The following is a 27,760-nucleotide window of genomic DNA, read 5'->3' on the forward strand; positions in this document are numbered from 1 at the left end:
AAATAATATTTTATTTTATTTTAAAATATAACTTTAAATTAGTCTAAAAATTACTCCATCTGTTTCAATTTAGATGACACATTTCGCTTATCGACAGTCAATTTGACTAAACTGTGAAGTTAAATTAAATTAGTTCAACTTAGTATTTTAAAATTAAAATTTAGATATACAAAACTACACGAAAAGCACTATAAGTTCTAATTTTTCTCACGTCAATATGATAACAAAATATATTTCTCATCATAACTTTAAGAACTTTCTAATCTCAAGTTCAAATAGTATTTTCTTTTATTTTCAACATAGATTTTTTGAATTTTAATTAGTTTTCTTACTTTTGCTATAATGTTATCTAATATGTAATATTATCACGTTTTCGTGTATTCTTTTTTAACTTTTCACTTTAATTAATATTTTTATCTACTATTATTTTTAATATAATATAAATAGATATGTAATTTTTTATATTAATTAATTTTATTTTTAAACAATTGATTGAAATTATTAAATTATTTAAATTTATCAATAATTTTATACCTTTAGATTAAATTTGATCAAATCTAATTTGAGTTAATTCTTATTAGATTTTATATTTTGATATTTTGTCCCAAAAGTACCAAGTATTTTTTTAGTACGCCACTTAGCTTAATATTAAGTTTGACCGCCCTCTTTTTAATATAATATAGATATAGATATTTATATTCTCTTTATAAAATGTTATCTATACCCCCTCCCTCTCTCTCTCTCTCTCAGAGAGAGAGAGAGAGAGAATTAGTTATACTTTATAAAATATTCTTTCGCATAGTAATCCATTTGCCATTTATCCAAATGGTTATAATTTATTCTTGTTAAGTTTAAATTTTTTAATTATATAAAAATATTTATTTACGTATAAAATATTCGTTTTTTGATTTGTCAATATTAATATGAATTTATTATTCTTTTTTTGAAATATTTTAATAATTATTTAAGTTTTTCTCTTACTTTGTAAATAATTTGTATATTTTATGTAAGATCTTATTTTTATGCTTGAAATTTTTTATTTCTTAAAGTGATCAAATCTTTAATATCTTAAATAAATTTTATATTTTAACTTACTCCAAAGTATAAATAATCATAGGTTATCTCAATTTACGTCTTTCTATATTTTATTTATTTATTGTAGTTTTTTAATTAATTCTTTAACTCCATATTTCTAGCTAATATAGAAGAAAATTTATGAGTGGATCAATATAGAGATAGGTATAGATATAAATATAAATATACATATTAGATTTGTCTAAGATCTATTTAGATTATGTATAAGATTCATTCAACTACTTCCATTAATTATGTTTTCATTTATAAATTCTAATTATTAATGTTGTCTTAAAATTGCCAAGTGACTTCATTTTAGCTTACCACTTGGCTTAACCACAATGCATACTATCTCTCTTTTAATATAATATAGATATAGATACATTCTTTCAAACCCTATCTCAACTACACACAAGCGCCTCTTTTTTCATTGCTTCCCAAAAAGATTCGATCTCGTTCGTCACCGTTGATCCGTCATTGTTGTTCTGTCGTTGCTGCTCCATCGCTACTGATCCGCCGGTCTCGTTCGTCGTTGCTGCTCCGCTGGCAAAGCTTTGTCCTCTCCGGCGAACGGCCATCACTGGCTAATGTCTGGCTACAATGAAAGATCTCTCAGATCTGGTCAGATTTTCGAATAAGTGTACTCTTAGATCTGGCCGGATTGTTTTTCGTCTCTATTTTTAGTGTTAGTATAATGTATACAGTATTTTACTTGGCCGAAAGACGTTATCTCCGATGAACTTTCTTCTCTTATTTGCTATTGAGTCACATACAATGGTATAAATACATTATATTATGTATGTATTTTTTAATGCAAATATAGTTTTTTTAATGTATTTTCACATGTATTTATGTATTCCGAAAGTGATTTTTTGGCAGATCCCTGCATTTTTTGAATTTTGGTTGTTTGAATACAACCGAATTAAATAAAGTGAATTGAATACAGTGTAAAAGCAGTTACGAATGAATACAGTAAATTGAATACAATCGAATATCACTGTATTTTTTATTTTTTATTGTTTGAATACAATTGAATTGAATACAGTGAAATTGAATACAATGTAAAATAGTTAAGAATGAATATCGTTGAATTGAATACAGTGTATACAACCGAATTGAATATAGAGGCATGCACCCTTTTTCTTGATTTTTTGTTATTTGAATACAACTGAATTCAATATAGTAAAATTAAATACAATGTAAAATATATAAGAACAAATACATCCGAATTGAATACAACGACATACATCCTATGACAATCAATTAGTAGTTATAGAATGTAATTAACTAAACTATAGCTACGACTTGCAATAAGCCTCCAAACAATAGTGATTTCTGAAAACTCTCCTAAAACAAATGAATCCATTTCTTCTCTGTTTGGGTTGAAAAAATAGTAAAATTGCACCGGTTGTCCCCCAAGGAACTGGTCTTTAAATATTGTTCATATTCTTTACTTTGTTGTAAAAATAGGTTTTTGCTTACCAAAAATACTATAGTTCTTCAATTGGAAGCTTGAAATTCATGTTTGAGAGTGAAAACTGCAAGTTTAGTGATTGACTATTGTTAAAATTATTTGAATGTAGATAATTAGTACTAAAATTTTCGTTCAAATACTAATTTAATGATTTGCTTTTAAAATCTTAAAACTTCATTTGGTCCTTAGAAAGTGTTGAAAAGGATAAAGTGGATCTTCTTGATTTGATATTATTTAACTAAATTGGTGATTGAAGATCATTTGTGTTGGGATTTGGAGGTTCTGTTTCAAATTTGGATAATTTGGAGTAGATTTAGAGTGGTTTTATCGGAGTTGGAATTACAATTTCGAAAAATACTTTGTTGAACAACACAGATAAATTGCCAACCAGGCAAACTTTGACGAACAATTTAACAACTAGGTTGATTGCAGATAAAGTCATGTCAATATGGTAGAGTTTGGTGAACAGTTGAACAAGCACAAAGCCATGCCAATTAGGTAGAGTTAATAAAAATTTAACAAATTAAATAAGCGAATACACAAAGTCATGCCAATACGATAGGATTTGGTGAACAACAAGTCATGCCAACCAGAGAGTTTATGTTAAAAATACCCTTCGTTATACTATTGGGCTATATATACCCTTCCCGTCATACTTTGGAACAAATATACCCTTATTTTGGATGGAGTGCCACGTGTCAACACCAGATGAAAACGACCCATTTTATTTTTTTACTTGATCCGTTTTTAAAAACCCACCACCCGATCCGTTTTAAAATTTCGTTTTTTTAAAGTATATATTTTGTAAAAATTAGATTTATTTTTTGTAAAAACTGGAAAAAAAAGTAATTTGCAAAATATATATTTTTAAGTATTTTCAGTTTTTTTAAAGTATTTTTTTGTAAAAACTGAAGAAAAAAAATATTTTTTTTAAAAATGTTTTAAAAACTGAAAAATATATATTCTGCAAAAACTGAAAAAAAAAATTTGCGAAATATATATTTTTCAGTTTTTAAAGTATTTTTTTTGTAAAAATTAAAAAATAAAAGATTTTGCAAAATATTTTCGTTTTTGTAAAACTGATGCATATGTAGTCCACTGCTTTAAGAGAGTCTTTTTTTCAGTTTAAAAAAAAAATCAGTTTTTACAAAAAAAAAACTTTAAAAAAACTGAAAATGCTTAAAAATATATATTTTGCAATTTTTTTTTTCCAGTTTTTACAAAAAAGAAATCTAGTTTTTACAAAATATATGCTTTAAAAAAACTGAATTTTAAAACGGGTCGGGTGTTGGGTTTTTAAAAACGGATCGGGTAAAAAAATAAAATGGGTTGTTTTAATCTGGTGCTGACACATGGCACTCAATCCAAAATAAGGGTATATTTGTTCCAAAGTATGACGGAAAGAGTATATATAGGCCCAATAGTATAACGGGGATATTTTTAGACCATTTTCTAAAATACAAGAGTATATTTGGCCTTTGTCGTTTTCTAAATATATTAGAAAATAGAAATAATATTTAAAGACCAGGTACTTATAGGTCCATTCCTGTCAATCATTCTGGAAAAATAACAGGAAAGCGGGAAGCTCTATTCCTTGTCCAACTACACTTGCTTGGTAGAAAAGAAGTAATACAACTTAACACCAAAAAAAGACGATAAAGAAAGAAAAGGATGAAATAGTTTGAAAAAGACGGAAAAGTTCGAACACAACACGAAAGAGCCATGAATCGGCTGGTTTCACATAACTCTTCCAACTTAACAACGGGTGATTTACAAGAATGACAGAGGGTGATATTGAACTTTTGACTACACTTGCCTTATGAATAATCCAAGTTTTAAAAGTTTTGCCCTATGAGCACAAAATTTTAAATTTTAACCTTGAATATTTGCCGATGGGGCAAGCGGAGACAAAACCTTTGCTCATGAAATAAGGTGAAGAAAAATTCAAGACCTCTCCTTACCATATCATATTTTTGCATTTTTTTGCTTAATGACGCGATAGGAGAAGTTTCACCGCTAATTATTTTGACTTCAGCACTCACAAATCACGACTCTTGGGAAGTATTAACGATCAAAAGAAGAGCTTCAACAAGAACTAGATTGATATTTTCATGGTCCTCTAGAAAACTAGGTGATGAAAAAGAAAGTGGTGCCAAATTTATCTCCATTTGCTGCCATAACCTCATAAACAGCAAAAAGTTAGATTTCAACTCGTGAGTTCCTAAAAAATTAAATATACACATCATGGTAGCCTGTCTATTTTAATTGTTGTGTATTTGACTCTTTTTTTTTTTTTTCACATTACGTACCATCTCAATCGGGATCTTTATCAGCTAAAAGTGAACTAAATGTCGAAATTTTACTTTTTTGGACAAATTCGATCTAATAAGATCCTTCGTGCAATTTGCAAAATTAATCCAAATTCGAAAACAATTACTACTGTTCTTGTTCGTATTTACTTTTTTCTTCAAAGGAACATTCAGATGTAGTATCAAAAATTACGTGAATTATTTCTTACTATTTACTTTATTTTATTTTTGTATACTACAAAATTGATATGTGACCCACGTGTTTGTCATTATAAGATTCACTCCTAGTTAAACAGTTTTAAGTCTACTTCGATTCCCTTGTTTGCCACTGGTTTCGTAGACAACTAGTATAAACGGGATTTCACGGGTTATCTCTTAAAGCGTGAACAAAGTTCCTCTATCACGTGAATCTCCAATTTCAGAGCAACTCAATGAAATCTTCATCATCAGCATGATAAAGATTCGCGAACGTTCCACGGTCTTCTACTGTGTTACCCAAATAGTATCCGAAAATAGTAATTTCGTGTGGGCGAAATTTTCTAGGAAAAAGACTGAAAATTTCGGCCACCTTATTCTACTATCTCTAGGTGGAAAACATTATATATTTATAGCATAAGTTTTAAGGGTTAAAACCCTTTTCCAAACTTGTTGAGTTTTCTTTTCCACTAGAAAAAGGATTCCTTTATTTTCTATTATTTACGTACAACAGAGACCACAAAATTTAATTAACAAGGCTTCCAATTATGGAATTAATTTATAATTTTCGAAATTAATATCCACCATAATTAATTACGAATTATTCTACTAAAAATTCGTAATTGCACTCCTTATTCAATTTCAAAATTCATCCATTAAATCTCATTAACTTCCCATGTTAAGTTTCAGATACTAATCAATTAAATTAAATTACTGACAATTTAATTTATTGATTATTTCCTTTAGACTTTCGCTTAACTTATTTCATGTGTCGGATACAAAATTCACCGGTTGGATTTACACATGAAAACTAATAAGCTTTCATAAAGGCGTATCATCAATCTCTAAACCGAGACATGGATTCCTTCAACTAACTATTACTTCGCCAATGTACATTATTATTATCCAATTTACCAAGCATATTGACCCACGAAAGAATCTCGCCTTTTAATAAATCAAAACAATAATAATATACACAACTAATAATAATTATATCAAGATTAAGAGTATAAGTACATTTAATGGCTAGAGAGTTTATTTTATTAAATCAATATAAAATACTTATCTCTACTTGGTCCGTTCAATACATACAAAATGTACTAGCACAAGAAGTTGGAATTAAATCATTCCCATAATCAAGATAAATTATATTTAATCTTGTACTACAATCATTCATGATCGTTTGTCCAATTCCATCATTAGATTGTGAACTCAAACTTTATACTTATAAGAACCGATGATTTAATCTTCCGTGTATAAGCTAAACTCTATACACTAAATCATCTACTATATAAGTAAATGACACAAACGAATATATAATCTATTTAAGACTTTATTAAAATTGAGTAAACAATTGTTCCATAATAAATACTATATCCAAACCAAAATTCATGGTTAATAGTATATATCCCAACAAAGTTAAGTGGGTGGCTTCACCTACCTTAACAAAGATTTTTCCTTTAGACATTACATATATGACACACGAGTAAAAAGATTGAACTTGAATTGTACGGGAAACTCAAAGAAGAGAACCCCTCCAAAAATAGGCATATGACACTAATTGTAGCACGCACATGCATGTAGTGGCGAATGTAAGATTACCGTCAAGGGAGTTCAAAAAAAGAAAAAAATTAAATGGGTTGTAGCTACATCGGCACATGGTATTCTTTAGTAAAAGGCGAAAGAATAGTTTCGCTTTGTGCTCATTGCATGGCTGCGTGGGTTCTATAGCTCCTCAATGCTGTCCTTTTATATTGTCACAAAGTTTGGGTTCTCTCTTTGTTTATCGAAGTGGTACTCGCCTATCTCTTTTATCCTTTCCTAAATTTTTAAAGTGTAAAAGTATATAACTCTCTCTCTCTCTCTGCTTCTTCTTCTTCACCGGTCTTCAATCACTATATGGCTGAAAATCAACATGTTTCAACTAGAAACGAGTTAAGCTCTTCTGTATACTTTCTGGCTAGATTAATTTATTATTGTTGGATTTTATTTATAAAATAAAAAGGTGTGAATGGTAAATAAAGGGAAAAGAAATAGACCCTATTTTAACACAGGTCAAACCGGAATATAACATATTGGAACCACAAGGTTTTAATTAAAAGAGTCGTCACCTAATTATTTTAACGATGAATTAGGACACCAATTTTAGCTAAGTAGTGCTTAAAGTTAACTCAATTTTATAGTCTGCTTAACTTTAAGATTATGGGCAAGAGTTCCAATTAATTCTATAGGGAAGGGTGTAAAAGCACCCTATGTGATCCGTTAATTATGGTTAACCGGCAAAATTTAGGTTATTAATGGCTTATAAACAGTGTAATAACGTTATAAATAACTAATGAAGTGATTAAGATCGTTTATAGCGATTAAAAATGGTGACTCAAGAAGGAATCTTAATGGACTAGGACGGCTTTTAAAAGAAATCAAATTTCTGATCCAAGTCTGAAAGTCTTGACTCTTGAATTAGCAAAATATACATGCTTAGGTTTCAAAATAGGCTAAAACGTTTCATGTTGGAATTGAAATTTTATTAAAATTAAACTTGAGAAAAACAGCCTTTTTAATTTAGAAAATGGACCAAAGTTTCCGAAGTAGTTCTGTTAAATAATCCAGCTCAAATTTATCAAAAAACTTATCATAAAGAAAACGTCCTTTTGAGTAAAGAGTCACCTGATTTGAAAATATGTTCAAATTCAATCTTAGCTTAAGAAATACTTTCTCAAAGTTTTTTTTAAAAAAAAGAATAAAGACTCAATTGGTAACTATCTCCCCAAAGCTCTAAGTGCATTATATCCTTTTAAGTCCTTATTCAACAAAATACTTGGCCAAAACTAAAGTTGTAATTTTAAAATGATAAATTAATCATCAAACATAGTTTCAAATAAAACAAATCACATAAATTAACAAACAGACAAAGTAAAAACAAAAGCCGCCATAGACGATCCCAAGCGATTCGCTTGTTTTTTTGGCTATCCGGTGCATTCTATGAAATATGGGATGTGATGATTCCATGCTCGGGGATGGAGAGTCTTGCATTTAGACTCCATGTTAGCTCCAAGTGCACATGCAAAAGAGAGAACAAAACAAGAATTAAAAGAGGACTAGGATTCTTGATCGTGCATAGAGAAATCCAAACGAAGAAACAAACTATGCTAACAGTTTTATGCCAACAAGTTTCATCCTTCTGGTGCAATTGGGTTAGTCAAATGCCATGTTCAATTTATTTAATTCAACTACAAATCGGTACTTCATATAAAGAAATCCCAACACGTCATTGCAAGGTCTCATACCGCATGTTCATTTATGCAATAAGTTGACGAGTCAAGAAGGCTCGTCGTTAATACGTAAACGGTCAAGGGCGAGTTTTACTCCTTTGAACTCTTAAATTAAGCAGAGATGCCAATACCTATAAAAGATCTATAAGCATGTACCAATATTTCATAGGAGCATACTTGGTTAGGATGTAGCGTTAGTATGGAACGGCTTTATATCAGGTATAGTTGGTTAGGATGAAGCGTTAGTAGATATAGCAAGTGTGATATGTGCCAACCCTCTGAAGAATAAGAAGTCACCACCGTAATAAAGTGTGCAGACTTAGTCAACCGGTACTCAGTAACCCAGATTGCGTCATATTTCTTCAAGGTCTGTGGCAAGCGTATCACAAAATCCATAGTGATGTGCTCCCACTTCTACTCCGGTATCTCCAAACTCTGAATCAACCCTCCTGATTTCTAATGCGCATACTTCACCTGTTGACAATTCAAACAACGAGAGACGTAAGCAACAATATCTTTCTTCATTCTCTGCCGTCAGTAGTGCTGTTTCAAGTTACGATATATCTTCGTGATACCTGGATGAATGGAATAGCACGAATTTTGAGCCTACTCAAATATCAAATTTCTTAACCCATCCACATTTGGAACATAAATCCGGCCTTGAAGCCGCATAACATCATCATCACCAATCACAACCTCCTTGGCACCCCCCGATGCACCGTGTCCTTTAACACCAACAAGTGAGGATTATCAAACTCGCGAGCCTTGATACGCTCCAACAACGATGATCGAGCCATAATGCAAGCAAGAAACCGAATAGGCTCCGAAACATCAAATCTTACAAACTGATTGGCCAACGCCTGAACATCCATGGCTAGTGGCCTCTCTACTACTGGTAAATATGCCAAACTGCCCATACTCTTAGCCTTTGTACTCAATACATCGGTCACCATATTGGCCTTCCTCGCATGATATGATATAGTGATATCATAGTCTTTCAGTAACTCTAACCATCTCCTCTGCCGCAAATTAAGATCCTTGTGCTTGAACAGGTGCCGGAGACTCTGATGGTCGGTATAAACCTCACAATGAACACCGTACAAATAGTGCCTCTAAATCTTCAATATGTGAACAATAGTTTCCAACTTTAAATCATGCACATAGTAATTCTTATCATTAACCTTCAACTGTCGAGAGTCGAGACGCATAGGCAATCAACCTACCGTCCTGTATCAACACCGCGCCAAACCCAATACGCGATGCATCACAATACACGATGTAAGATCTTGTACCTGTAGGCAACACCAACACTGAGGCTGTAGTCAATGCAGTCTTGAGCTACTAAAAGCCCTCCTCACACTCATCAGACCACCTGAATGAGGCACCCTTTTGGGTTAATCTAGTCAAAGGTGCAACAATAGACGAGAAACCCTCTACAAAACAGCGATAGTAACCTACCAAACCATGAAAGCTCCATTTTTTAGTAGCTGAAGACGGTCTAGGCCAACTTTGAACTAACTCAATCTTCTTCGGAATCACCTTGATCCTCTCACTAGACACCACGTGACCCAAGAATGCCATAAAATCTAGCCAAAACTCACAGTCTAGAGTTCAATCCTCAGATGCTGCTCATGATCCTCTTGGCTGCGTGAGTACACCAATATATCGTCAATGAATACTATAATGAAAGAATCAAGATATGATTGGAACACACTTTCATCAAGTGCATAAAGGCTACCGGGGCATTGGTCAGCCCAAAATACATCACAAGAAACTCATAGTGGCCATAGCGGGTCCTGAATGTCGTCTTCAGAATATCAAAATCCCGAATCTTCAACTGATGATACCCTAACATTAAATCACTCTTCGAGAATAGTCTAGCATCCTGAAGCTAGTCAAATAAGCCATCAATGCGCGGTATTGGGTATCTGTTCTTGATTGTAACTTTCTTCAACTGTCGGAAGTCAATACATATCCTCACAGTACCATCCTTCTTCTTCATAAATAGAACCGGCGTACCCCAAGGCGACATCCTGGGCCTGATGAAGCCCTTATCAAGCAATTCCTGAAGCTGTTCCTTTAACTCTTTCAATTCTGCTGGTGCCATGCGATACTGTGGAATAGAGATGAGATGAGTGCCCGACACTAGATAATTACCAAAATAATATCCATGTCAGGTGGCATGCCCGACAGGTCTACATGAAATACATCTGGGAAGTCCCTCACTACCGGAACTGACTCAACGGTAGGAACAACAACACTAACATCCCTCACGAAGGCCAAATATGCCAAACATCCCTTCTCAACCATCCGTTCAGCCTTCAAGTATAAAATCACTCGTCTGGGAATATAATCTAGAGAACCTCTCAAGTCAACCCTAGGCAACCCCAGCATCGCCAACGTCACGGTCTTAGCGTGATAATCCAAAATAGCATGGCATGGTGACAACCAATCCATGCCTAAAATCACGTCAAAATCAACCATGCTAAGAAGTAAAAGATCCACTCCCATCTCTAATCCCCCAATAGTCACCACACACGACCGATACACACTGTCCACAATAATGGAATCACCCACTAGTGTAGATACATGAACATGCACAACTAAAGAATCACGGGACATATCCAAATAACAAGTAAAGTATGATGACATATACAAATAAGTGGAGCCAGGATCAAATAATACTGAAGCATCACTGTGGCATACTGAAACAATACATGTGATCACGATATCAGAAGAAACCGCCTATGTCTTGGCTGGAAATACGTAGCAATGGGACTGACCACCACGTGATTGACTTCCCCCTATGGTGACCTCGTGTTGACTATGACCCAACCCTAACTGGTTGTGTGGGTGGTGCAGCTGCTGGTTCTGAAATCATAGGCTGAAAGCTCTGTTGTGGAACCTTACTCAATAGTCTGGGGCAATCTCTTTTGAGATAACTCAAGTCCCTACACTCAAAACAACCTCTCATCTGACGGAGCTGCTGACCTTGGTAATCTGAATAGTTGCCTGTGGAACCCTGTGCAGACAAGACATGATAAGAACTTTGTGTCGAAAATGTACTGAATGATGACTGAGCTGGGCGTGCACTGTAGGAACTATGGATAACTGAAGAACTATGAGGAACATGGCGAGCTGCCTGAACGGGTCTAGAAGGATGACCTCTATTGTAATAGGACTGTCCCCCCCAGATGAGGCACTACTAAAACCACCTGAACTACGAGGACTCTTTGCTCCCCACTCCTTAAGCTCCTGCCTGCGAACCAACTCTAAGCGTCTAGAAATCTCGACCACCTGGTCGAACCTAGCACCTGCCTTAGCCTCTCGAGCCATACTGAAATGGAAGCTGTAGTTGAGGCCATCAATGAACCTTCTAATCTTCTCCCTCTCAGTGGGAACCAACCATATAACATAACAGGCCAAATCTGCAAACCTCATCTCGTACTAGCTCACAGTCATAACTCCCTGGCGTAGTTGCTCAAGCTCCCTACAAAACTCCTCTCTATGTGTCTGTGGAACAAATATCTCTAAGAAGAGAACTGAGAACTCATGCCACAAAAGTGGTGTTGCGTCAGATGGCCTACCTAGCTCAATAGTCTGCCACTATCTATAGGCTGCCTTTTTCAGCTGAAAAGTAGTAAAGGTAACCCCACTGGTGTCTAAAATACCCGTTGTGCGAAGAATCCACTGACACCGGTCTAGAAAATCCTGAGCATCCTCTGACTCTTCCCCACTGAACTTTAGAGGCTTAAGCCTTCCAAAACCTCTCCAACCTCTTTTACTCTTCATCACTTAAAGGTGGACCAACCTCGGCCCGAGCAGCGACAACTGACTGTATTGGCAATAAACCTGGTGTCTGGTGACCCTGAGCTAGCTGCACTGGAGTATGGGCGGCGGGAGTCTGGGCCCCTCCCCCAGCCTGTGAGGTGGCTGGTGCAGCTGGAATCGAAACCACCTGACCTAGGATCATGCATACAGTCAAAATATGGGCTAAGGCCTCCTGAAGGCCAGGAATAATGATGGGCGCTACTGGTGCCTGAGCTGGTCCCATCGGCTCAACAATATCTGGTACTTGCTCCTCAGCTGGAGCAACTGGTGGCTCCACAGGTGCTGCTCTGGCTATAGTACGAGCCATACCTCGGCCTCTACCGTGGCCCTAACTGGTGGTATTAGTGGTCGGCGGCCTGATCCGGTCGTATATGTCCTCACCATTTGTAAGAAAATAGAAGAGTTAAGTTTAAATTTCGGAAGTAGCAAATCCGCACGGCGAGAATGCAAGAAAGTAAAGTTTCCTAACAGTTCGGTAACCTCTCGAAGATAAGTACAAACGTCTCTGTACCGATCCACAAGACTCTACTAAACATGCTCATGACTCATAATACCTACGAACCTAGAGCTCTAAACTAACTTGTCACGACCCAAAATCCCAAACTGTCGTGATAGCGCCTAACACACTTGCTAGGCAAGCCGGACATAACAATAAAGAACCAAAATAATAGAATTTATAGAAATAACATAAGTCTGAAATCTCAATATAACATAATACCGCTAATACATGATAAATCTCCCAGAACCTATGGCTTTGATACCAACATGTCACGACCTAAAATCCCAAACCATCGTGATGACGCCTAACACACTTGCTAGGCAAGCCGAACATAACAATAAAGAACCAAAATAACAGAATTTACAGAAATAACATAAGTCTGAAATCTCAATATAACATAATACCACTAATACATGATAAATTCCCCAGAACTGGTAAATACAGAGTTATGAGCTCTAATACGGAAATACAAGTCTGAATGACAAAGTACAATATTATTTGAAATAAAGACAACAGTACATAAGGAAAGAGACGCCAAGACTGCGACCGAGAATGCAGTCCTACCTCGTCTCTTAATGATCCGCTTTGCAACAAGCCTCAGCTAGTGATGACTGGGTCCGATACCTGGATCTGCACAATTAAGTATAGAGTGTAGCATGAGTACAACCGACCCAATATACTCAGAAAGTATCATAACTAACCTCGATGAGGTAAAAAAAGCAAGAATTATAAATGATACCTGCTATAACATGTACAATTTCATAAATTCAACAAGTACAGAACAATAATGTGATCAAGTATAAAGCGTAGAAGGAACTATCTATGTATGTGTGCATAATTACTCAAGTACTCTTCTCAGCAAATGATATAGCATATATGGATAAGATGCTAATGAATCAAGCAAATAACCATGGATATTGCAAGTAAAGATGAAATGCAAAATCCAAATAGACACTGGCCAGATTTTCCTCAATACTTTCATATCCATAGTAAACCACTTATCAATTTCCTCAAATCCGCGTGTACACCATCAAGAAGGCACATGAGAGGGTGACTCTAAGGGGATGGATCCATATCCACACACTGCACGTACAATTCACGTGCTACACGGACAACTCACGTGCTAATAATATCAACCGCACGGGCAACTCACATGCTGCACGGATAACTCATGAGCTAATAATATCAATATCTGGATCTGCATAGACAACTCACGTGCTACACGGAAAACTCACATGCCAATAATATCAATCAAACGGACAACTCACGTGTTAATAATCACAATCCGTCCTGCTTGGTCACAGGCTACCAGTCCAGATCATAACTCACAGAAAGCAAATATACGAGAATACATGAACATGATTAATGATTATCAAGTTTCATACTCCTGGACTGGTATAACTAACATGATATAGTGTAGGCATGTGCAATGAGTGCTATCACAGCTAGAAAAAACAATTTCATCATGAACTAACAGTTTATTAGGTTCAGTCAGGAGATTAACCTCAACGAAATCTCAAATGTGGTACAAATAGCTCACAAAGGGGTACAAATAGAAGAAACATCACAACTTGACTTAGCAGTTAATTCAAAGCATATCATAGCCTAAGCGCTACCCCGAGCATGACAATAGTACTCCGATGCACGCATATGGACTCAACCCCACACATATACGCCACTCATAACACGTAGCTATCACAAATAATTCAAGCAAGTAGTGCCTCAACCAAGTATAGGTAATATACTTACCTCAAGCAAGTCAAATCACTCATCTAACAAGACCTTCAGGCGCGTATCAAGCTCCAGACGGCTCGAATCTAGCCAAAATAACTTAATACCATCAATAATAGTTATAGGAAACAATTCCAAATGATAAAGCTAAGATCTCTAATCAAAATCAAAAAGTCAACTCAAAATGTCAACCTCGGGCTTGCACCTCGGAACCCGACAAATTCACAAATTCCACACCCATTCAACTACGAGTCCAACTATACTAATTTTATCCTATTTCGACTTCAAATCGACCATCAAATCCTCAATTTACACTTTAGGAAAGCTTTTACTAAAATGTCCAATTTCTCCAATTCAAATCACCAATTAAATGATAAAAACAAATATGGAATCATGGAAAATGAACAAATCTGAGTCAAAACACTTACACCAATTCAAATCGTGAAAATCCCCTCCAAAATCGTCAAAATCTAAACTCCACAACTCAAAATATATTTAAATGAACCAAACCCACAAAATAGAGTACTATATAGTCCGCCCATGTATAATACATTGTGATCGAGATGTAAACAAATTATCACTACCCTAAAAAATAGTCTACGCGAATGCGAAGACTCAGCCGCGAACATGATGGTTACCAGCCCTGACACTTCGCGAACGCGGGTACTTCTACGCGATCGCGTAAGCCTAAAGCCTGACGCCCCAGCTGACATCTCTTCTACGCGAACGCATGACCCTACTCGCGATCGTGCTGAGCCTCACAAAGCTTCACGAACACGAGCTTATTATCGCGAACGCGATGAACAAATGACCACCTACCAGCAATAACTCTTCGCGACCACATCCCTTTTTTCGCGAAAGAGGAAACCTGAAGCACATAAATCAGTAGTCCAACAATGAAGAAAAATGGCCCGAAACCCATCCGGAACACACCCGAGGCCCCCGGGACCCCAACCAAATATACCAACAAGTCCTAAAACATAATACGTACTCGCTCGAAGCCTCAAATCACATCAAACAATACCAAAATCACGAATCGCACATCGATTCAAGCCTAACGAGCTAATGAACTTCCAACTTCTAAAACTATTGCCAAATCATATCGAACCAATTTTGAATGAGCTCAAATTTTGTACACAAGTCATAAATGAAACAAGGACCTACTCCAACTCCCGAAACCAAAATCCGAATCCGATATCGACAAAGTCAACTCTCGGTCAAACCTCTTAGCCTTCCAAACCTTCAACTTTCCAACTTTTGCCAAAAATTATCAAATCAACCTATAGACATCCAAATCAACATACGGACATACGTATAAGTCCAAAATCACCATACGAATCTATCAGAACGATCAAAACTCCATTCCGGAGCCGTCTACATAAAAGTCAACTCCAGTCAACTCTTTCAACTTAAGCTTTCGACCTTGGGACTAAGTGTCCCAATTCACTTCGATCTCTGAAACCAAACCAACCACCCCGGTAGGTCGCATAATCACAAATGAGCATAGAAGAAGTAGTAAATGGGGGAATGAGGCTACAATACATAAAACGACCGACCGGATCGTTATACTTAAACATAGTATTATTGGGCACATGCGTAGCATGTGCTATCCCTCGCTAGTGTAAAACACACACAATTTTCCACTAACGCTTGTTTATATAGAAAGATGGTGTGATGTCACTTTCTCTTTCGATTGAATTTCACCTTTTCGATTCTTGTGCTCAGCTAAACTTCAAAGCCCTCAAGGTGGCCATCCTCATTCTCTCATTCAATTTTGTTATTTTATCCGGACACAAGGGTTGGTATTATGTTTTACTCGATTTTCACGAATTTAAAGAACATGTTTCTCAAAAAAAAATAGATTACAATTTGGAACACTTAACTCAACCTAACAACTAAAGAACTTCCACAACTTCGTCTTTGGGAACATGTTCTTCAGTTGAGCAACTTGAGTGTTCGAGAATATCTTCTTGCCTTAATTGCTATTGCCAAGAGTATTTCTATATGATTTCTCTCAATAGCATTGGTCATGAACTACGGCAAAAGCCTCCCTTTATAGTTGTAAAATTGGCCAAAAATCTTCTTCAATTAATACTCCAAAACCTAAAATATTTCTGTTAAGAAAGCCTCTCCTACTTTGATTTGGTTTTCTTGTTTGTTTTCAACTTTTCAAGCTTTTCTTTTCATGCAAGTTTTTCCTTAATTAAAAGATCCCTTTTTAATCACGGATTCCTCACAATTAATGTATTCCTTGTACAGTACAAACACAACTGCTTGAGAAATCCAACTTGCTCATGTATTCCACTATTTCATGTCTGATTAGCACCATACTTCTGATTGCTACGAACCTAGTTTATCTGTCAGCTGCATCTTACTTCTGCACACACTCACGTAGCACATTATCCTGGAACATGAAACCTGGTTCTTCCTCATAATTGATCCTGATTTATTAATCATCAAACATATTATATGCTCAACTCAACAAATTTATTATGAAGAAGTAATATGCTCACAATCTCATCGATGAAATGTCGCATAAGAATATTATGGAACAAGCTGGCAGGTTTTAGTTGAAATGTAGCATAAGTTTGATTTTGTTTAAGTCTAAAGTTGCATTTAAAGTGACAAATGGTCTGGGACACTAGCTTAGATATCAGGACTCATTATCAAAAAACTTTGTTTAAGGATTGGGTAGGGGCCTAGCGAACGCAGCCTCCAGTGCACAAATTATGTAGGCTCAGCCACTTGTGCCGACCTTAAGAGGGCACCCCTCCAAAGTGCAATGGAGGTCATCAACCTAGTCCATGAGCATTGTTGTTCGCCCATTAACTCCATCCAGGTAAATAAGTTTTCTTGAAGCTCCTTCCTATCCTTTTATATATACTCGTCCAGATCCTTGTTTTCCTTTGTGTCAGCGGATGAGGGACACATTTTTCCCTTGTTTCGAGTCATCCACTTTTTGCTTGTTCTCCCCTTAATTTCGTTTATGAGCAAATTATATAATTTAATTTTAGTGACGAAGTCAAGTGTGTAGTTCCGCTTGGAATAAAGGTGTTGTGTGGAACCTAATGTTAACAAAAATGCCGAAAACATTTGATTACTGCAGAGTGCAGAGTTAATGAATTTACTGTGGTAAGATAATGCGCCTTCCTACTAAGCAATCCATTATTTTGCTTTTCGAATTATTCATAATTATTAACAAAACAATAAGTATCAATCTGAACCATAGGTTATTTAGCTGACATTACACCTTTTTTCTAAGATTGTTGGTGACTGTGAAGAAATATATGCCAACAAGCTTATCTGTGCAATGTCCATTGAATGGTTATGGACTAAATATCTTCACCTTCAAATGCACGTTTAGTTTTCAAGCTTATAATAAAATGATCCAATTGACAGAATAACAAAACAAAGCAGCTGGTTGTTTGAGTTGGCTTTAAATGGCATTGAGCAGGGTAAGGAACTTTATACTTGTAAATTTTGAAAGCCAATAAAAATGTTGATGATGCAGCAGAGTTTGGTATTCTATCACTGCCTAGGTAATGAACTCAAGTTAAATGTCCATATTCTATTTAGTGCTTAAAGGATTGAGGCTTACTCTATGTCTTGTTTAAAGTCTATTATTTAAAAGAAAATAATGTATGTACTTTGAAAAAAGGATATAGGTTTAATTTGTAAAAGCCCTTAAAGATATTTTACATGTAGATCTACGAAAGAATTTTGGAAGTGTATATAGTATTTGTATTTGCAAGCTTTGTAAAACGTGGCCATGTTTTGAATACTTCATCTTTGAAATAGTATAGCTATTTGTATAAATCTAGTGAAGTAAGACTATTAGAAAATGGGTTTTAGGTATACCTTATGATTGGTTTCAAATTTTGTATCCAAGTTTAGAAGAAAGCTCATTGAAGTAATCCTTGATTGCGATTGTGTTTTATTTTTATTTTTGTTTTTAGAAAAATGTTGATAGAATATAAGGGTCTATCAAACTCAATAGAGAATCAGGTTCTCTATCAGTTCCAATAGAACACACGCACATTGCAGTAAGTAGATGACAAGAAAAATTTTACGTGAAAAATTCCCAGCTCAACGTGATTAAAAACCACGACCTACCCTTGTAGGATTTGAACTTCACTACTGAGCAACTTTTAGATTACAACCTATGAAACCTAGGAGTTAACCTCTTAATCCCTCACTAACTTGTAATACTCTATTACAAGCTACTTTGTAATAAATCTATTACAAAGACTTTACAACTCGACTAGCTCTAGCCAAGACTCAAACACAAAGGTTTAAGGTTTACAAAGAGTTGCCTACAAAATACTTCTAAACAAGCTAAGTAGGAAATATAATTTAATAACTATTACAAAGTTACAACTCAACTAAGGACATACAATGGCTTGCGGTAGGGAACTGGTCCGTAGTAGTATTGTTCTTTATTCTTGATGCACTTGAGAATTGATTGCTTGATAATCAATGACCGTGTGAGAGCTTCGATGATTTCTCTAAGTGAACAAGTGATTTGTTTTACCTTCCTTGATGTTAATAATGCATTTGTGACATCACTAGGATGATGTAAGCAAGGTAGATAAAAGACACTCCCCATAAAGTTGACTGCTGCACTATTTATGCACTGTAGCTTGTGCAGGCAGCAACTTTACAGCCGGGGCAGTTGACTTGTACTGTTTCCTCGGGAAATGATAGTTATCTATTCTGTCTGTTGTTCCTCTGACTCTGAAGAGTTGAAGCATATTCCAATATGGAACCTTTCGATCTTAAGGTCTTGAGGATATGTAACTGGTTTCTTATCTGGTTCTTGGCAGTAAGTTTGTTAGATCATCAAAACATAAAGCAAGGTAGTTGTAACCTATCAATTCCCCCCCTTTTGATGATGACAAACTTATAATTAAAGATCCCAAAAAAAACGCACAGAACCAGAACGTGAACCAGAAAAGCCTTAAGTTTCCCCCTGAGTCTGTATTCCCCCTTAATCAGTGCTCATTAATCAATTATGCACACTAATCTTCCCCCTTTTGGCATCATAAAAATAAGAGCAACATGTATATAGCAAAAAGAAGTCTAGCTCGAGTTAACTCATGCCACTTGTGTGCATACAACATGACTAAAAAGAGAGCATAAAGACAAGGCATAGTTAGCAAAAAGGGAAAAGCTTGCATTATCATTAATTTGGATTTTTCAACAGGAGCAGAGTCAATGTTACTACCACCATCCATAGTTTTGAACAAAACAAAAAAAACACCACAACATCATCATAAAAAAAACTGACACTGAGGGAATAGACTGATCACTAAAGACTGGAAACTGAAGGGACGCTGTTTAGGAAGCATTGGAAGGAGATGGATTAGAAAGGGATTGGAGGACTAAATCCATTCGAGCAATTGCTGACATTTTCTCGTTGAGAAGTCTCTCCTTCAGGTCCTCCACTTGTTTCCTGAGCTCAACATTCTCTTTTGTTAGACGAGAAACCTCTTCTTCTTGAGAAAAATTGGAACCAGGTGCCTCATGCAGCTGACTTAACTGAGTCTCAAGGATAGCATTCCTTGCTTTCAATTTCCGTATCTCCGAGGTAGCACTGTTCTGAGCATTGATCAATTGAGATATGGTATAAGTGCTTCCAACTTCTCCAATTTTCTCGATACACTCACATTCTTCAAGAGTATCTTTGGAAAACGTTTGCTTCTTTGTGACCACTTTAGCTTGTCCCAGAGGAACTTTAAAGTGCTTAAAGACCTTGGTGAGAAGGAACCCATACGGCAGCCCATGATTACCATCTTTAAAGTCTGCCACTTTGTTCATGTGCTCTATTATAATCCCAGGCAGATTGATGGTAGTGAAGTTGTCCAGTGCTTCCATGAGGAACATGTCTGCACGAGAGGTGATAGATCTTCTCTCAGCTCGAGGCAGCAGTACCTTGTTCACTATCTCAAACAACAGTTGGTATACAGGAAGGAGGGCCCTCTTCTGAACCCGTTCCCCTTGCTGAACTGCTATGTCCTTTAATATGGCATTTCTGAAATTTTGAGAGTAGGATCTATGAACACTAGACAACCCTTCAACAGGCACACCAAGAATGGACCCCAACAAGGCAGAGTCCATCACCATATCAATTCCATTCACCAACACACAAATGTGATCATCTTCAACTTTAAAAAGGTCAGCATAGAAACTTTGAACTTCCTCTTCATACACCATTGGAGCATCATTTGTAAACAAATGTGTCCAATGTTGGAACTCACAAATCTCAATCAGCTATCTCATACCAACCTCCTCCAAGATATCGGGGGCAAATGTGCGGCCCCATAGCACCTTTTGACTTCTTAACCTCTCTTTTCAAGCACTTATTAGATCACCCATTCTGGCTTTCTTTGAGGAACCAGGTTTCTCATCTGTATCAACTCTTCTCTTAGTAGACTTGCAAACATTTTTTCCCTTTTCATCAGACTTCACAGACTTTTCACCAAATATTTCCATCACCCTGGCAGCTGACTCTTCTACCAACTTATCACCAGATTCTTTCACCACACTTTTACTAGCAACAATATCATCAAACTTGTTCAAACCTTCAACAGACATAGAAGATCCCCTTTTAGGCTTGGGGAGACCATGCTTTTGTGAGCGCTTTCTAGTTAAGGAACTAGGTTCCTCTTCTACTTCATCATCCACATTCACAACTAGCACTGACTTCTCGCTCACAACTTTCCCATCGTTCACTAATTTTCTTCTCCTTGACTTAGCTTGGTTGTTCTTAAGCGCAGACTCAAGAGCCTCCTTATTTTGCAACCTTGTAGTAGGTCGCTTAGGAGTGGAATCTAGTGCAACCATTGGTCTACGCCTAGTCAAGCTAGCAATTATCATATCATCAGAATCCCCTTCACTAACACCTTTTTCTTCTCTGGACACAGGTCTTTCCTCAGGCATCACCACACATAAAGGCTCAACATCAAAATGAGGAGAGGGAGTAGGGTCAACACTGACCTGGGGCTCTTGAGAGAACCCCTGAGTTAAATCCTCCTGGGAGGAATCAGGTCCCTCATTTGGTACCTCAGTAGTATTGTCTTGTGCCGATTGTTCAACAGGCACAAGCTCTCTATCATTTTTCAGAGTCATAAACTCTTCTCCCTGAATTCCAAAACCATCATCATCTCCTTCTATAAAAATCCCTTCATGAGCTACGGACAACATGTTCTCTATTGCCTCCTTTTCTTGTACATCCATGGAAAACTCAGTAGAGAAAGGAGTGTTACCTGTGGACATAAAGTCAGGAGCAGTCGTTGTTGAGTCAAGCTTCTCGGAACTATCAGTTGGATCTACCTTTGACCCCTTTTTCATAGGCGAGCTTGAAATTGCCTGATTTTCTTCTTTCTCAGTAGTACTCTGTTCATCCCCTTTTTCTGGCGAAGCAGGAGAAGGGCTCTGGGCTAAAAATCTTTTGGGAGTCGAGATTTTGCGACTCCTATGAGAACCATAACTCGTGTGGGTAGGAGAGGAGATAGAGTGTGGGGGTGACTCTATCCTAAGGTTTTGGTTTGCAGTAGTGTGGGATGAGGAGTCTAATACGGGTGTGTCAACAGGTGAGGACTCAATGGGGATGTCACTTGGAGTACTCGAGGTTGTTTGATGTTCAACCATGGTGAGAGAAAGAGAGGGGATTTTGGCAGTTTGAGGAGAGGCGAGAGAATAGGGTTTTGACGTTTGATGGGAGGAGTTGTAACAGTGATAGATGAAGTTATGATAGATGAGGGACAGGTTAAGAAAGGGCGGCAATTTTGGTAGTCGGGTCGATAATTATCGGGTAGGACGTTTGGGTTCACAAGACGCAGTGAAAAGAAACCGACGCACTGATGACGTTGAGCTTGTTTTATCCGTTCAAAATTGTGCATGAGAGAATAGAGAAACTACTAAGCTGTGTCAGAGGAACCAGGTTCCCTGACAAATCTTGCATCTGTAAGCTTTGCCCTTTTTACCAGCGCAAACTGCATCAACTGCCTATTTGCTCTGTAATCATCATGCATGTCTACCTGTAACGGTATAGAGATGAGTTAGACTTTGACAGAAAATACTTTTTAGCTAATTTTACCTGAACATGTCTTTCATAGCCAATCATCGAGGGACCAGGTTCTCAGTTGGGCTTTATCAATCCTAGAGCCAGATGATTTCTTTCAAAATGTTCTCTACTCAAGGCCTTGGTAAATATGTCTGCAATCTGATCTTTTGTGCTGCAAAATTTCATGCAAATAAGTCCCTTTTCAACATTGTCTCTGAGAAAGTGATGACGCACGTTAATGTGCTTGGTTCTCTTATGTTGGACTGGATTTTTGGCCATATTGAGTGCACTTGTATTGTCGCATAGGAGAGGCACACAATCTGAGAACACTCCAAAGTTTTCCAGCTGCTGCTTGATCCACAGCGACTGAGCACAACAAGAAGCAACTGCTACATATTCCGTTTCTGCAGTTGAGAGTGCCACTGAGTTTTGCTTTCTTGTACCCCACGAGATTAGGCAGGAACCCAGGAAATGTGCCATTCCAGACATGCTTTTCCTGTCCACCAGATATCCTGCATAATCAGCGTCAGCATACCCAATAAGATCAAAGCTGTCACCTGAGGGATAGTAGAGAACCAGGTCCTGCATTCCTTTGAGATATCTCAATATTCTCTTGGCAGCTTTCAGATGAGATTCCTTTGTATTGGATTGTAACCTTGCACAGAGGCCCATGGTGAACACAATGTCTGGTGTGCTTGCAGTAAGATACAAGAGTGACCCTATAATCCCTCTATACATGGTTTGATTTACAGGAGAACCAAGTTCATCCATGTCTAGTCGGGTAGCTGTGGCAATAGGGGTGTCAATGACTTTTGATGCTTCCATGTGAAACCTTTTCAGCAACTCCTTGATGTACTTCTGCTGACTTATCAATGTTCCCTTCTAAGATTGGTATACTTTAAGTCCTAGGAAGAAATTTAATTCGCCCATCATACTCATCTCGAACTCACTCCCCATGAGTTTTGAAAATTCTTCACAAAGCGAGTCAGTTGTGGCTCCAAAGATGATATCATCAACATATACCTGAACAATGAGCAGGTTCTTCCCTCTTTTTTTCAGAAAAAGAGTGTTGTCAATTTTTCCTCTTGTAAATCCATTTTCTAGAAGGAATTTTGACAACCTTTCATACCAAGCTCGGTGAGCCTGCTTTAGCCCGTACAATGCCTTGTCCAGTTTGAACACATGCTCAGGATGCTCGTGACTCTCAAAACCAGGAGGCTGCTTGATATAGACTTCTTCTTTCAGATAGCCATTTAGAAATGCACTTTTGATATCCATTTGGAACAATGTGAACTCCATATGAGATGCAAAGGCAATAAGAATTCTAATGGCTTCCATTTGAGCAACTGGAGCAAACGTTTCATCATAATCGATCCCTTTTTCCTAATTGTAGCCTTGAACTACAAGCCTTGCCTTGTTTCTTGTTGTATTTCCAAACTCATCAAGTTTGTTCCTGAATATCCACCTGGTTCCTATGATGGTTTGATCTGCAGGTCGAGGGACCAGGTGCCATACCTTGTTTCTTTCAAATTGATGCAACTCCTCTTGCATGGCTGTGATCCAGTCTGCATCTTTCAGCATTTCTTTGATGTTTTTGGGCTCTATTTGAGAAAGAAAGGCTGAAAAGGCAAGTGAATTTCTAGCTCTTGATCTGGTTTGAACACTTGAGTCAAGAGGGGTGATTATGTTGTCAAAAGGATGCGAGCTTTTGTGCTTCCAGTTTGGTACCTGAATCTCATTTGTAGAGGACTCAAGTATATATGACTGAGGTTCTTGGCTACTTCTTACTTCAGCAAGTGGAGTACCTTGGACTGCATCGACAACTCTATTTTCAGCTTCAGTTGTTGTGATCGTGGGGCCAGGTTCCTCTCGAATGGATGGAGATGTATTTGTATCATCTTTTCTGGATTCCTTGACATGACTCATCATGTCTGCCTTTCCATTTTCCATGTCAATAACTTCACCTGGAACAGATAAAGGTTCTCCATCTTGGTCAACACGTCTGTCCTTCTCACAGGAGAGGTGAGATTCATCAAAGATCACATGTATACTCTCTTCAACATTGTTGTATACTTTTTAAGCTTTGATGTGGGATGAGTATACCAGAAATATTCCTTCATCACTTTGGCATTGAATTTTCCAAGAGCTTCCTTTCCATTATTGAGGATAAAACATTTACACCCAAAGGTTCTTAGATGTGTCAGCTTGGGCTTCCTTTTATTCAACAATTCATATGGAGTCTTGTTCAGAAGGGACCTGATCATGCACCTGTTCAACAAGTAGCAGGCAGTATTGATGGCTTCTGCCTAGAAATTCTTTGCGATCCCACTGTCAATAAACATTGTCCTTGCTATGTCTTCAAGAGTTTTATTTTTTCTCTCCACAACACCATTTTGTTGAGGTGTTCTTGGAGCCGAAATATTGTGAGTGATACCATTTTCAGTACATAACTCATCAAATTTGGCATTGTCGAACTCTGTCCCATGATTAGACCTGATGCAAACTACATTATAACCCATCTTCACTTGAATCTTTTTGACTAAATAAACAAACATTTCAAATGTTTCGTCCTTGGTTTTGAGAAATAGGGTCGAGGTATATCTAGAGTAATCGTCGACTATAACGAAGATATATTTCTTTCCTCCCCTACTTGCCACCCTCATGGGTCCACATAGATCCATGTGAAGAAGATCAAGTGACTTTGAGGTTTTGACTTCCCTTTTGGGCTTGAATGAAGATATGGCTTGCTTACCTTTTACACATGCATAACACACTTTCTGATTCTTGAAATTTGACTTGGGTAGACCACGAACCAGGTCCGTCTTGACCAATTTGTTCATCAACGTGAAGCTTGCATGACCCAACCTCCTATGACATAATTCAGCATCATTGTCAATAACACTTAGACAGTTGAGATCACCATTCTGTAGAGACTCAAAATCAACAACATAGATATTTTTGTATCTTTTTGCTACTAGCACCACCTCACCAGTCACTATGTTTGTGACTGTATATACTTTTGACATAAATTCCACCTTGTTTCCCTTGTCACAGATCTGGGAAACACTGAGCAAGTTGTACTTCAACCCATTTACGTAGTACACATTTTCGATTGAGTGTGAGAGAGACTTTCCAATCCTTCCTACTCCCATAATGTATCCTTTCTTGCCATTACCAAAGGATACACTCCCTCCTTGCGGGGCTTTAAGTGAAAGGAAATTAGTTGTACTTCCAGTTATGTGCTTTGAGCAGCCACTATCCATGTACCATTGTAGGCTGCTTCATTTCACTGTTCCCTACAGAAGAGAATTAGGAGTTAGACTTAGGAACCCAAACGAGTTTGGGTCCCTTATAATGAGGAAATGGGTGAATGAGTTAGACTTAGGAACCTAGTAGTTACTTTTTCAGCGAAAACTATGTTTTTCTGTTGTGACTGAATCTGGTCTTACAATTTTCTTTAAAGTGCCCAGTGTTGCCACAGTGGGTGCAAAGACAATTATCAGGTACAGTAACATACTTGCTATGAGGGTTGTAGGGAATCTTTTCCCTTTGGAACCCAATCCCCTACTTGTTTCCCCTATTGTTGGTGTACATGACAGTGATAGCATCAGAGGACCAGGTCCACTTGAGTGATTTTTCAAGATCACTCTTCACTCTTCCTAGTTCTTCATGAAGTTATTTGTTTTTCTCAAGCTCAACACACAGACTAGGCTTCACTGAATTTAACTCACTTTCAAGCTTAATGTGTGCCTCACTTGCAACTTCCTTTCCCTTTTGAGAATTTTCAGGCCTACTCTCTATTTTAGGTTCTCCAATTGTTTCCTTTAAGTCCACTACCACCACTAATAGGTCATATCTCTTATGCTTAATGTTAGCAACTCTCTTAGCTAAGACTTCTTTTTCCTTTCTTACACACTCAAAGGTCTCTTTTAGGTCTACCACAACGACCATTAGATCATCTCTTTCATGTCCTATATTTGTAATTTCTTCATCTAAGGCATCCTTCTCTTTCTTCAGGTTCTCAATTGTTTCCTTTAGGTTAACAACCACGATTACTAAGTCATCTCTGGTTTGTTCTGCTTCTCCTAACTCCACAATTAAAGCGTCTTTATCATTTATAAGACCGTGATAAACATCAATTAACACATTTGCCAAAGACATGAATTTTTTAGGAGAATAAGATTTCAAATTTCTCTGAACATCCAGAAAATTTACCTCATCATCGTCGTCATCTTCATCATCATCAGGCTGAGCCAACAAGGTAAAGATTGAGTCATACTCAGTTGCTTCGCTTTACACTGCCATCATTGAACTATCACCATGATTATTTTCTTCTTCAGATTCACCGAAGGAGTCTCCCCATAAAGCAAGAGCTTGCTTTACAACATTGTCAGCGACATTCTTTCTCTTGAAGTGTTTATCAGGATCCGGGTTCCTCTTGGCTGCTTTGTCAAAGTTGTTTTTGTACTGATCTTGCTTTAAGAGAGGGCACTCCTTGATGAAGTGTCCTGGCTTGCCACATTTATGGCAGAGGTCATAATTTTTTGTCTTGCTGGAGTTTCCCCTTTTTTGAATGCCTCCATTCCTGCGAACCATCTTCTGGAATCTTCTTGTCAAGTAAGCCATATCACCATCCTCACTACTTGAATCATTGCTGTCTGTCTTGAGGATCTTCTTCTTCTTCTTCTTCTTCTTCTTCTTCTTCTTCTTCTTCTTCTTCTTCTTCTTCTTCTTCTTCTTCTTCTTCATATCATCATCCTCGCTACTTGAATCATTGATGTCTGTCTTGAGGACCAAGTTCTTCTCCCTTTTGGGTTCTCTTCTTTCATTGTCCTTATAATTATTCATTTTATATATTTTCAGATTGCCAACAAGTTCATCTATGGTCAGTGTCTGCAAGTCCTTCGCCTCTGTAATGGCGTTCACTTTGCTTTCCCAAGAACTGGGCAGAACACTAAGAATTTTCCTGACAAGCTTGTTTCTTGGAATAGTTTCACTAAGAAAGTGAAGCTCATTAATGATGTAGGTGAAGCGAGTGTGCATATCTTGGATGGGTTCATCATCTTTCATCCTGAAAAGCTCGTATTCAGTTGTGAGCATCTCGATCTCGGATTGCTTAACCTATGTTGTTCCTTCGTGAGCTGTCTGAAGAGACTCCCGGATTTCTTTTGCTGATTGGCATGCCGATATCCTGTTGTATTCATCAGGACCAATGCCACAAACAAAAATTTTCTTTGCACGAAAGTTCTTTTCTATGGCCTTTCGATCAACGTCATTGAATTCCTTCCTCTTCTTGGGAATGACTACAGC

General features: G+C 37.1%; 1 protein-coding gene and 2 non-coding genes across 3 annotated transcripts; all 3 read right to left on the minus strand.

Annotated features, from left to right (window-relative positions):
• Positions 1 to 6,653: 6,653 nt before the first annotated feature.
• LOC142173901 (U5 spliceosomal RNA) lies at positions 6,654 to 6,764 on the minus strand. Its single transcript, XR_012703255.1, has one exon. It is a non-coding gene; the product is annotated as a U5 spliceosomal RNA (small nuclear RNA).
• Positions 6,765 to 17,078: 10,314 nt separating this feature from the next.
• On the minus strand, positions 17,079 to 17,232 carry LOC142174256 (U1 spliceosomal RNA). The gene has a single exon (XR_012703567.1). It is a non-coding gene; the product is annotated as a U1 spliceosomal RNA (small nuclear RNA).
• A 5,072-nt stretch (positions 17,233 to 22,304) lies between these two features.
• LOC142166857 (uncharacterized) lies at positions 22,305 to 25,713 on the minus strand. The gene is made up of 6 exons (XM_075226406.1): positions 24,791 to 25,713; positions 24,502 to 24,706; positions 23,966 to 24,457; positions 23,113 to 23,332; positions 22,766 to 23,007; positions 22,305 to 22,424 (listed from the first exon to the last, which is right to left on the minus strand). Exons 1-6 carry the CDS (start codon positions 25,711 to 25,713, stop codon positions 22,305 to 22,307), a joined length of 2,202 nt encoding a protein of 733 aa, XP_075082507.1.
• Positions 25,714 to 27,760: the final 2,047 nt, after the last annotated feature.

The sequence above is a fragment of the Nicotiana tabacum genome, chromosome 2 (assembly GCF_000715075.1).
Source record: "Nicotiana tabacum cultivar K326 chromosome 2, ASM71507v2, whole genome shotgun sequence".
Classification (NCBI taxonomy): Eukaryota; Viridiplantae; Streptophyta; class Magnoliopsida; order Solanales; family Solanaceae; genus Nicotiana; species Nicotiana tabacum.

Coding starts and splice junctions, on each gene's coding strand:
- LOC142166857 (XM_075226406.1), bottom strand. CDS start 25,713: ATGGATAGTGGCTGCTCAAAGCACATAACTGGAAGTACAACTAATTTC. Junction 24,707..24,790: donor GAAGACATAGCAAGGACAAT/GTTTATTGACAG, acceptor GTGCATGATCAG/GTCCCTTCTGAACAAGACTC. Junction 23,008..23,112: donor TGTGTTCACCATGGGCCTCT/GTGCAAGGTTAC, acceptor ACTATCCCTCAG/GTGACAGCTTTGATCTTATT.